Genomic DNA, 12849 nt, shown 5'->3' with positions numbered 1-12849 from the left:
GAATACCACTATTATGATACACAGGAGGCCTAATATCAGTTACAAAGACCTCTTCTGACTAAATTCAACAATTTGATATGTTTGCTTAATGAAGTCAGTGAACGATGATGAGGCCAGCTTGAATACTACAAAAATACTGTACACATGGAGGGGGCTACTACATGCACTGTGGAATTGTAGACATCATTAAAGGCTATAGAAAAACATGAAGAACTTCTGTACCACACAGAGCTTTTCCAAACGACAGATATTGATGACCTATCCTCCAGATAGGTCATCAATATCAGATGTAGTGTAGCACGGGTACTGCTGTTAGGAAGCTGTGGTGACATACCTGTTCCTTGACCTCTATATTATGCTCCCCTTCAAGAATGAAGGTCACTGCTTGCATTATCTGCTTCCCATGTGTGCTCATTATCTGGTCTATATGCTGAAAGTTCAGAAAGGAAGCAAGAAAAAGAAAAAAGAAAAAAGAAAAGAATCATATTACCAAGAAAAAGGGTTTAGGACATGGGGTTACATTTTATCTATATTTACATGATGATAACATTAGAATAACAGCCTTTTCCCTCAGATTATGGGATCATATCCTCCAAAGCAACTAAAGATACTTCTAGTGCTGGCTGCAGAATACAGATGCTTTTTCCATGCATTAATATCTACAAGACATTTCATTATCGGCTTAAAGATAAAAACACAATAAAAGTCTGTATCGAGGGTAAAAATTACAGCACACAATATGTTTAATTAACAAGTAGAAATAATTACCCAAATTAAACTTAAACTAATGTATTTTGGATGAGGTGGGAGTTTAATACTTTATTATTTACAACTGCGTTTGAGTTGAAGATGCATATCCTCTAGAGTGCATATATTGCTGGATATACACAATATATAAACTGGACTGTGTATTACGCACTACTTATGCAGCACACTAAAGAGAGGACGGCTTGTCAATTCCACAGCAGCCGATGGAACACTGCAGAGATCTGTGTATTGCCACTGATGCTCGGTTTATACGGCCCGATAGTCAGGCAGATTATTGGGGACAAACAGCCCTGTGAACGCTCGTTCCCAACAATCTGATCATCTAAAGGTGCAGCCGATTGCCCAATGAACGAGGGAAACGCTGCATTCATCAGGCGAAACGGTCGTTCCTGTAGGCAAGTAAATTATTGTTTCTGGGCAGCAGATTGTGCGGTCTAAACAGGGATCTTCTGCCCAGAAACAATGCAGCTGCATGAGGATGAGCGATCGCAATACAGATCGCTCGTTCTCATACCGTGGATGTGATCTCTTCATGTAAATTAAGCTCTTCACCTCCACTAACAAGCAGGCAATTGCCAGGAAGGAATGCTGCCTTCTTGATAATCGGCTGCTCCTCGCCCCATCCATACCCACCCCTCCGCCTAACCCCACAGATGCCGCCACCGCTACTGACCGTGACATCAGGATTAAATAACCAGGTGCCGGCTGTATTATACAGCTGGCACCCAAAATGTATGGAGTGGGCCGAGCGCAGTAGAGTTACGTCATTGTTGCTGAAGGGGTTAACAAGCCATTGAGCCATTCCAGAAGATAGTATCCACAAAGGTCTGTGAGCTGAGACCCCACAGATGATTAGAATGAAGGGACATTTACACAATAAAGATTTTAGTAGAAAACTTACTGGACGCGTAGACAACAAGTTTCTGAGAAGTCCCAACGTTTTCATCAGCACGTTAACATCCGAATCGGAAAGTAGCCGAAACAACTGTTCGGTGCTCAAACCTCTTAAGATGTCCGATTTTATCTTCTGATCAGCTTGAAAAGCCATGTTCTAGGAGACACAACAGACTGTTACAAGCTTACCATGAATCGTCAAAAAATTCTGTCTAGAGAAGAACATTACCATTAAAGCCCAGATACCATTGACCCGCAGAGCCGGATTCTCACTAACAGTCAGACTACACAGCAGTTCTATAGCTCCAGATTCCAGAATAGGCTGAAAGCAGAAAAATTAAACAGTGAGATTTCCAACGTTTCATTAAAGGCATTTGTCACACTCCAAATATTGATTACTTTTCCTATCCTTAGGATAGGTCATAAATATGCGACTGGTGAGGTTTGACATCAGCTGTTCCTTGAATTCTCCAGTACCAGCACTAGTGCTTTGAATGGAGCGGAGCTTCCGAATTAGTTCAAGGTGCAGTGGTCGTGCCAGATTACTGCAGCACCGCTCTCATTCAATTCTGTGGCAGTTGAGCTGCAGTAACCCAGGAGCCCCTACACTTTGAACAGAGCTGTGCTTTAAAGTGCTAGTTCCGGCGTCTGATCGTGAAGGTACAGGGTAGTCAGATACCCACCAATCAGATACTCTGGTCTTTTGCCAAGGATAAGTCATCAATATCAGGAGTCTCAAAAACCCCTTTAACATTACAGAAGCATTCCAGCAAAAAAAAATAAAAAATAAAAAAAAAAAAATATATATATATATATATATATATATATATCCTATATAGTGCATATAGGCTGTTTTATGCCTTGTTAACGCCTCTTTTAGTTGATATAGTTTGTCTAATCTTGATACTTTCTTCCCCTCACAGTTCCTCAAATGACACCTACATTTATCTATATGCCTCTGGCTTTGCAGATACAGAGGGGTAAGACTATAATCGCACTACTTTACTTCCTATTTATGTGCAGCAAGTGATAGATCAGTAATAAGGAACTTCTGTCCTTAATCTCTGCACAGTCTCAGTGTGTTGCATGTGATGCAGCTTCAGCCTGTCTCTCCTGCCACCTGCTTGTGATAGCTTTCTCCTGGTCAGTTCTTAATGAGAGAAGGCAAGGGAAAGTAGTGAAGCTGCATCGTGTAGAAATACAGGTACACTTGAGATTCTGCACACAGCAGAAACAGAAGGCATAGACAATGTGAACCAAGGGGAGCTTTAACTCCACAACTAATCATTATATGGTCTCACCTACTATATCACTGCCCCCTGGTCCCATAGATAAAAAAGAAAGGATATTTTCAGCAGCTATTTATAGATGTGGGGACATACGGAGAAACCTTGAAGACAGTTTAGTGAGGTGTGGAGGTACCAGATCTACCAGGAGGGATTACATAGGTGATGTAATGCTGTAGTTTACAGGAAGTCAGCAACACAGGGGAGTAAACACAGGGGGTATAAACAGAAGATCATGCTCGGGACTGGTGGTCAGACAGGGCATTACATGAATACAATGAAAGGATGGATGCAACTGAGCTGGGAGAAAACAAATTACATGCTAAGAATATTGCTGGTGACTTAGCATTACAGTATATGTACAGTATAGGTTGTATACCTGCCTCATGCACACGATAGTATTTTTCATCCATGCTATATTCGCATTAATTTCTATGGGGCCATGCACCTATCATTGGTTCTTTGCTGACCAGCGTGTCCGTTCCATGAATTATAGAACATGTCTATTTCTGGTCCACACTGTGGACCAGAATGGTCCCCTCTATTGCTGGGAGTGAGAAAAAATGGAGTGCACACGGATGGTATCAGTGATTTGCAGACTGAAATATGGCCATGGCCATGTGCATGAAGCCTAAAGGAGAATTCTTTAGCTTCCATCTAAAATAATGTTGAACAACCACCAACTGTACTTTTTTTTTATATTGCACAGAATCCACAGCACCTGACCTCACATCTCCCAGCATTCTTTGCTGGTTCAGTCTCTGCATTTAACCTGATCATGTAGATGTAGTTTTTAGCAGTAGCAGACTACAGCAGTATGATGCAGAAAAAATTAATTCATTAATTTAATCCATCTTTTTTCTACAAAGCATACCAGTGAGCACACATTTCTAAGAACAGCAGAGGTAGAACCGCGGCACTGACTGTACGCGTTTCCTAAGAAATGTCACACAGATTTATGGTAGTTTGTTCTGCATAATAACAGATGATAGTAAATGATCAGATCCTATACAAAGGGTTAAAAAGGATGACTCATGCTGATTGCTTCCATTAATTTTCCCTACCCAATTCACTAATTTAATTTCTGTTAAAAACAAAAGTACAGGATGTTTCAGGATGAATGCTACGAGTAGTAATGGAAAACAATGGTGATGCAGTCATAGTGCTCATTGGGGAGTCATTAGAGGTCTCTACACACATCATTCCTGCCCAAAATGTGCAGGGATATGTGGTGCGCCATTGGTCGTGAATTTTTTATACTGTCAAATCCATTTTCTTTCAGATACATTTGTAACATTCAGTAAACAAGCTCTGAACTTCATAAGATTTTTATAAAACAAAAAAACTATTTTGTTTTGTACAAGAGCTTTAAAAAAAATGGGGGTCAGAAAAATTAACCCCTTCTACCACGGGCCAGTTTTCGCAAGTCTGACATGTGTCACTTTATGTGGTAATAACATTGGAACACTTATTTATCCAAGCCATTCTGAGACTGTTTTCTCGTGACACATTGTACTTCATGATGGTCATAAATTTGGCAGATTTTCTCATTTTAATCAATTTTTTTCTTTAACACATCGAGAGTTAACAGCCAAATAAAACTCAATATTTATTACCCTGATTCTGCGGCTTACAGAAACACCCCACATGTGGTCGTAAACTGATGTGAGGGCACACGGCAGGGCGCAGAAGAAAAGGAACGCCATATTGTTTTTGGAAGGCAGATTTTGCTGGACTGTTTTTAGATGCCATATCTCATTTGAAGTCCCCCTGATGCACCCTTACTGTAGAAACTCCCAAAAAGTGACCCCATTTTGGAAACTAGGGGATAAGGTGCCAGTTTTATTGGTACAATTTTGGGTACATGTGATTTTTAAGTAGATCATGTGCTATTTTTATAGAGCAGGTTGTTACGGACACAATGATATCAAATATGTCTACCTTCTAGGTTTCAGTTTTACATAAAGCATTTTTGGAGAAAAAAAATTATGTTTTTGTGTCTCCATTTTCTGAACGCCATTTTTAAAAACAAAATTCTGCTGATCGTCTTGTGCAGGGGCTAATTTTTTGCAGGAAGAGTTGACTTTTTTTTAATTGGTACCATTTTTGGGTACATATGATTTTTTGTTCATTCATTATTACACTTTATGGGGCAAGGTGACCAAAGAATTGGTTGTTTTAGCACAGTTTTTATTTATTTATTTTTACAGTGTTCACCTGAGGGATTAGGTCATGTGGCATGTTTATAGAGCAGATCATTACGGATGTGGCAATACCTATTATGTATACTTTTTCTTATTTATTTAAGTTTTACACAATAATATCATTTTTGAAACAAAAAAAAATATGCTTTAGTGTCATAGAGCCATAGCTTTTTTGCCTGATTGTCTTAGGTAAGGTCTCATTTTTTGCGGGATGAGGAGACTGTTTTGGGGGGCATATGCCTTTTTGATCACTTGGCGTTGCACTTTATGTGATGTTAGGTGACAAAAAAAAAACAATTTTTTTTAACTTTATTTCTGTCCCACTCTGAGGCTTCAGCTTTTGAGGGTCTGATCCCCTCTGCAATGCATTACAATACATCTGTATTGTAATGCATTGCCTGTTAGTGTATTGTAATACACTAACAGGCAATGCATTACAATACAGATGTGTACTGAGTAATACACTAACAGGTTGCCTAGTAGATGGACCTGGGGCTGGATCTCCTCGGCCTCTGTAGAAGGCAGGTCCCGATGCGGTGCAAGGCACTGGGCAGCCTGTGCATGGCAACGGGCTGCCTCATCGCCCATCGGGTCCCCACCACATAAGCGCAGGGACCCGATGGGCTCCCTCACCCACCGCATGCACCTTCTATGCCGCGGTCAGCGCTGACCATGGCATAGAAGGGGGTAATCCACCGGCAACGGCTTTTACAGTGATGCTGGCGGATACAGCAGGGGCTCGGCTATCAGGGACTGCCGGGCCCCTGCAGTGATCGGGTGCCCACCCGATCACCATGACGTAATAGTACGTCAAAATGAAGCAAGTCACTAGCCGCCATGACGTACTATTACATCATATGTCGGGAAGGGGTTAAACACATTCTAAAATTGGAATCAGGAAAAATTTGAGTCTAGAAGAATGGTCCTCAGCTTTTAACTGGACTAAAACAATATCCAGGAAAGTTCATTATTGAGAGTTCTCTCACTAAATATTACTTAGATTGCATCTAACACCTGTGCAAATGTCTAAAGTTAATCCATCAGATTCAGATAAGTCTTGGAGGGGGTTGTCGAAAACAAGGTGCCTACATTAACTTATGGTGGACCTGCCCTGTCTTAAAGACTTTCTGGTCCTTCCTATTTAGGGTAGTAAAAAGGGTTTTCTCTGACAGTAGTACCCTAGTACCCTGCACAATCCGGAAAAAGCCCTACTGACCCTTCCTTATCAGATGTTTGGCAGGGAGTTGACTATGCTTAGGATATTGAAAGGATTTTGGTGGTACTCTCTCTCCTTGGGGACCGCGCTTTAATCGGCATAAGGAGACTTATAGGCCATACATGCTCCTCTGGAATTCATAGTAACAGTTTCTAAGTCTGGAAAAATCCTCCAAGTTGATCCAGAGGAAGACAAAAAAGTAGAAAGGGATGGAAATGAGCTCTTAACAAGCTCTGCCTCTAATGCCACCAGACGTAAGGCAGCTATCCTAAATCAACGTTTGAACCTTTAACTAGGCCTTGAGACATGACTTGGATAATTAATAAGCCAGCATCTCATCTGCAGACAGCTGTTTTGGGGCGATTTCCCCTCATCAGTGCAGAGCAGAGAGTACTGGCTTAACTGGGTGAGAGGCCCAAGTCATGATTTGGGGGTACAATCTCTCCATGGGGAAAGAGCGCTTTAATCAATGTGAGGAGCTAGTATGGCCTATAAGCCTCCTCACGCCCCTAAGGCCCCTTAGTGAACGCTGTAAAAAGGGGTATTGTTGGTCATTAAGTGGTTAATAAGTTTGGCACATCTCACAACAGAACAAGCTAGATCAAGACTGTGGTTTGAAAATGCCAGTCTTGCTAATTTCCCCCAATGAGTAATCTCCAGTTTACAGGTTCCTATTGTCCATGTGGCTCCAGTAAAGTGCTACAGACTAAGGCAAGCTAAGGCAGGATTGCTGCAACCAATAATAAAGTACAAAAAAAATAGTATAAAAAAAATCTATAATAAGAAAATCAAACAGATTTGGCAAAATTGTTTCACTATCTGGTTTTAAACAGTAAAAATAAAATAGAGCAGATACCCTCTCTTTAAAACCTTCCTGGACACTGCTGCTCCTAACCTCATACACTATATTTAGGGACCTTGCGCGCACACATACAGTGGCGGAAATAATTATTTGACCCCTCACTGATTTTGTAAGTTTGTCCAATGACAAAGAAATGAAAAGTCTCAGAACAGTATCATTTCAATGGTAGGTTTATTGTAACAGTGGCAGATAGCACATCAAAAGGAAAATCGAAAAAATAACTTTAAATAAAAGATAGCAACTGATTTGCATTTCATTGAGTGAAATAAGTATTTGAACCCTCTAACAAAAAAAGACTTAATACTTGGTGGAAAAACCCTTGTTTGCAAGCACAGAGGTCAAACGTTTCTTGTAATTGATGACCAAGTTTGCGCACATTTTAGGAGGAATGTTGGTCCACTCCTCTTTGCAGATCATCTCTAAATCCCTAAGGTTTCGAGGCTGTCTCTGTGCAACTCTGAGCTTGAGCTCCCTCCATAGGTTTTCGATTGGATTAAGGTCCGGAGACTGACTAGGCCACTCCATGACCTTAATGTGCTTCTTCTTGAGCCACTCCTTTGTTGCCTTTGCTGTATGTTTTGGGTCATTGTCGTGCTGGAACACCCATCCACGACCCATTTTCAGTTTCCTGGCAGAGGAGAGGAGGTTGTCGCTCAGGATTTCACGATACATGGCTCCGTCCATTTTCCCGTTTATGCGAATAAGTTGTCCTGTGCCCTTAGCAGAAAAACACCCCCAAAGCAAAATGTTTCCACCCCCATGCTTGACGGTGGGGACGGTGTTTTGGGGGTCATAGGCAGCATTTTTCTTCCTCCAAACACAGCGAGTTGAGTTAATGCCAAAGAGCTCTATTTTGGTCTCATCAGACCACAGCACCTTCTCCCAGTCACTCTCTGAATCATTCAGGTGTTCATTGGCAAACTTCAGACGGGCCTGCACATGTGCCTTCCTGAGCAGGGGGACCTTGCGAGCCCTGCAGGATTTTAATCCATTGCGGTGTAATGTGTTTCCAATGGTTTTCTTGGTGACTGTGGTCCCTGCTAATTTGAGGTCATTAACTAACTCCTCCCGTGTAGTTCTAGGATGCTTTTTCACCTTTCTCAGAACCATTGACACCCCACGAGGTGAGATCTTGCGTGGAGCCCCAGAGCGAGGTCGATTGATGGTCATTTTGTGCTCCTTCCATTTTCGAACAATCGCACCAACAGTTGTCACCTTCTCTCCCAGCTTCTTGCTAATGGTTTTGTAGCCCATTCCAGCCTTGTGCAGGTCTACAATTTTGTCTCTGACATCCTTGGACAGCTCTTTGGTCTTTCCCATGTTGGAGAGTTTGGAGTCTGCTTGATTGATTGATTCTGTGGACAGGTGTCTTTTATACAGGTGACTAGTTAAGACAGGTGTCCTTAATGAGGGTGACTAATTGAGTAGAAGTGTCTAACCACTCTGTGGGAGCCAGAACTCTTAATGGTTGGTAGGGGTTCAAATACTTATTTCACTCAATGAAATGCAAATCAGTTGCTATCTTTTATTTAAAGTTATTTTTTCGATTTTCCTTTTGATGTGCTATCTGCCACTGTTACAATAAACCTACCATTGAAATGATACTGTTCTGAGACTTTTCATTTCTTTGTCATTGGACAAACTTACAAAATCAGTGAGGGGTCAAATAATTATTTCCGCCACTGTAGGTCCTAGCCAAAAGCCTCTGATGACATTTTGTCTTCTTCACAACAACATTACTGTGCAGTCTGTGTTCTATCCAGAATGAAACCAGCAAAGATCTCATTTGGAAGTCTTATGATAAGGCAAATAGAGTAGATTTAAAGTGAAGAATTATGTTAATATTAATGGAGGGTCCAAAAAAATGGATAGTGGAAGCTCCCTTTTATATGCAACACCTACTTTTCTCTTTAATGCGACTGCAGGGAAATTTAGCCAAACGTGGGTATTTGTACGTTACAGCTTTTAGTAAAAACTATGGGAAACTGCTACGATCAGTCTTGAAGGACTTGGTTGACGTTGAAAATGAGAAAGAACTGTATATAACCTCACATAATTTATGGGATTAAAAGTTTGGCCAAAAGTTCTTTTATTCTGCTCATCCCAGTGACGGCAGTGATCAGATGTAGTGCAGGCTCATTTACTAGCAATGCAATTATTACGTCTTCATTTCTCAAACAGATAAGCAGCTGAATGCTAATTCGGTTTCCCAAGGAAATATATAGAGGGAAAGGAAAGTTAATCTTTCCATAAGACTCCAACCCACAGTCATTCGTTTAGCAATGTAGACAAATAAATTTAAGAAGTCACTGTGTGGGGAGCACGTAATAACATAGGACTGGGTGATATAATAGCGAAGGCATGTTAAGAGCCTGACTAGACTTTACTGAAGTTCAAAAGACAAAGAATATCGACTCCCACATTTAATTATGCATAAGGGATTCTGTCACCAGAATTAACCCTCTAAAACTGTCTGACATTAACGATCTGCTAATGTCAGCAGAATCCATCTCTGCTATTTTTATGTTAATTGATGCCCCCCATAAGGCACAATTCTTACTTTTGTAATATGCAAATTAGCCTCTAGGAGCAGGGGGGGGGCGTTGCTCCTTCTCCTAGAGGCTTTGTCTTTCCCACTTCATTCCACGCCCTGCCGTCCTTAATTGACAGGCCAGCGTTCGTCTTCTCCTGCCTGACCTGTAAGCTGGTTAAGCGGCACTGCGCAGGCGCAAGACTTACCTAGCACACAGGGCCGGCAGGAGAAGATGAACGCTGGCCTATCTATCAAGTACGGCAGTGGAATGAGGTGAGAGAACGGAGCCTCTAATAGCGGGAGCAACGACCCACCCCACCCTTTAGAAGCATTCCGTTATTCTTTCCGTCATAAAAGAAGTCTATGGCCTGCATGGAGTTATGCAGGAGAGGACTCCCCTACATAACCGAAATTGGACGGATCCATTTTGCAGCCCATAGGCTTAACTGCAGATGCGGATCCCATTTTCCATCTAGTAAGGGTTTTTTCACACTGCGCCTTGATCATCTGTTTACTGAATGCATTGGGAAAGGTCCAAAGTGCATCTGCTAAACTGACCGATAGGAACCACTCTGTGGTACCCTTTTATGGGTCTGTTTAACAGATGCCCTTGAAGCTTTTTTGCCGAATACAGAAAATGGACAAACACCACCCCCCCTGGACTCTTAAAGGGGTTGTCTCACTTCAGGAAATGGCATTCATCATAAAGACAAAGGCACTTACTAATGTATTGTGATTTTCCATGTTGCCTCCTTTGCTGGCTAGGTTCATTTTTCCATCGTATTATACACTGCTTGTTTTCATGATGACCACCCTGCAATCCAGCAGCAGTGGCCAAACTTGCCCTTTTTCCTATAATGTACAAGCATGGGCATTGCTGCTGGATTTGCAGGGTGGTCGTATTCCCTGGAAGCAGGTGGTGTATAAGGTGATGGAAAAATGAATCAAGCCAACAAAGGAGGCAATATGGACAATACATTAGTAAGTGCCTTGTAGTAACTTTCTCTACACGATAAATGCCATTTGCTGAAGTGAGACAACCCCTTTAAGCTCAAATGAGTATTTCTATCTATCTAACGTTCAGCTTCTTATACTCTGTAATATGATACCCATAGATTGGCACAGAATTCTAATGTGACAAATCCCCTTTGCTTCTCAATGAGGGAAAAGTAACACAAACCTCTTTACTAGGTGAGAACTCAAGAAGAAGATTGCATAACGTTGATGACGCCACCACCAGAATATCATCAGGAGCATTTTGTAGGACCTACAGAAAAGAATTAATATGTGTTAGGTTTAAAAGAGAATCAAACAGATTTAGTGTTAACGAAGAGTAAACGCATGGATTGAAGATGTTTGTACATCTGCAAAATCTATTTTTCAGTAAACTGGACTATGGAAAATGATTATTCTGCATCACAATGATGTCCAAGTGCAAACTCTTTAGATGTTTCATAGGATTGGGTCATAGATAAAAATCTAAAATAGTTTTTTCTGAATTTTACATTAATGTCCTAACCTCATTGAAAAGCAGTATAAAGGGGGTCACGATGCACAGTGGCAAAAGAAAACACAACTTCATTAGTGAATTACCTTCATTAGGGGCTTCCACACAGCATGATCCTGAAAACTTGTACGGAGTTGTTGGACTGATCTGGATAAACTATGTAAGCATCTAGAAAAAAAGATGCAATTACAGGTTATCACGGGTTCAGGCATAAAGCGTTTTCCAAGCTATGACACAACATAAAAAGGTGCATATAGCGCATGCCTAGCTGTAATATAAGACACCTGATTCAGTACAGCTGAATAACACTTGTACTGAACTGCAAAGTCCAAAAGGAGCAGTGTTAGTCGCTGTATCACATAATGTTCAGACAACAGCCTGCAGGATATACACTGAACTTTTGACTTTCAGGCTCCATATCTCACCATCCACTACAGCTTGGAACGTGAGACTACCATCATTTTATAGACAATCATCTTGGCTATCTCATACATTAATTGGACTTGCAACTATTTAGCATATGATTAGTTATGCAGATTCTTGTCATGTAACAATATTGTTACTGTTTTGCTTCTAAAATTCAAAATTTACATTTTTATTATTTTGTTAGTATTTTGTAAATCCACTTTTGGCTTTCAACACTGCCAGAATCCTTCTGGGCATGCTCTCGATCAGATTCAAGCATGTCTTGACTGAAATCTGTTCCCGGGTCTCTTCTACACATTCCCAATATTGGTGTATACTGGTTGACTCACTGGGGCACGAATAAAGCTTTTTCTTCAATCCAGAACCTCTACTTCATTGTCATTAAATCATTTATTTGCAAATCCCGAAGTATGCTTTGGGATGTTGTCCTGCTGGAACACTATGTTGTTCTTTTCATACCCACAGTACTCGAGTGTACGAAGTGACTCATCTTGTAGAATACTCACATTTAGCTCAGCATCGAGACCACCATCGATCCTTGTCAAGTATCCAACACCTTTGTCTGTGAAATAACCCCATATAATGAGGCTTTCTTCACTGAACTTGACAGTTCCTACAATTTCTCGATCCGTTAGCCCCCTTTTCCGTTGTTTCTTCCAAACCCATCAGAGCCCAGTCTATTGACTTTCATCTCATCACTCAAACTCAAGCCAACACTTCTCATGATGATATTGAAGTTGAGGCTTCTACACCTTTTTTCAGGCCACCATTCCAGACTCATGTAATGCACGCCGCTTACATGGACATCTGTGATCTCACTATTACAACGCATATGAGCCACCTCCACTGCTGTATTTGTCACGCCAGAATGGATAGAACTTGTGATGAGTCAACTTGTTGATATTTTGCCTGGACATCCACCTCTTGGCTTTGGAATCGACGGACGGACTTCATTTTGTATTCTTCCAACTGTCTTGGCACTCACATTACGCAGTTTGGCTGAGATACTGCTATTGATAAGCTGGATGACGCTATTTCTCTTTTCTTGGGAAATCCTCTTCTGGTCCTGGATTCGAACCAGTGACCTTTCACTTGGGAATTAACCTAATAACGCACTGAGCTATTAGGGAATGTGAGAACAGGTTGTAATTTG

The 12849-nt window shown here is 41.2% G+C and overlaps 1 protein-coding gene across 2 annotated transcripts in view; it reads right to left on the bottom strand.

The window, feature by feature from the left end:
• Positions 1 to 12849, bottom strand: part of ARMC8 (armadillo repeat containing 8) — a 113586-nt gene that overhangs the window by 14999 nt on the left and 85738 nt on the right. For both annotated transcript variants that reach the window (XM_040441695.1, XM_040441696.1), the window contains 5 exons: positions 11357 to 11438; positions 10944 to 11030; positions 1892 to 1984; positions 1670 to 1819; positions 335 to 430 (listed from right to left, as the gene is read on the bottom strand). In XM_040441695.1, coding sequence (XP_040297629.1) covers positions 335 to 430; positions 1670 to 1819; positions 1892 to 1984; positions 10944 to 11030; positions 11357 to 11438 — 508 coding nt within the window. The remainder of the gene's footprint in view (positions 1 to 334; positions 431 to 1669; positions 1820 to 1891; positions 1985 to 10943; positions 11031 to 11356; positions 11439 to 12849) is intronic.

This window comes from Bufo bufo, chromosome 7 (genome assembly GCF_905171765.1).
Source record: "Bufo bufo chromosome 7, aBufBuf1.1, whole genome shotgun sequence".
Lineage (NCBI taxonomy): Eukaryota > Metazoa > Chordata > Amphibia > Anura > Bufonidae > Bufo > Bufo bufo.
This window is presented reverse-complemented; position numbering and strand designations above follow the sequence as displayed.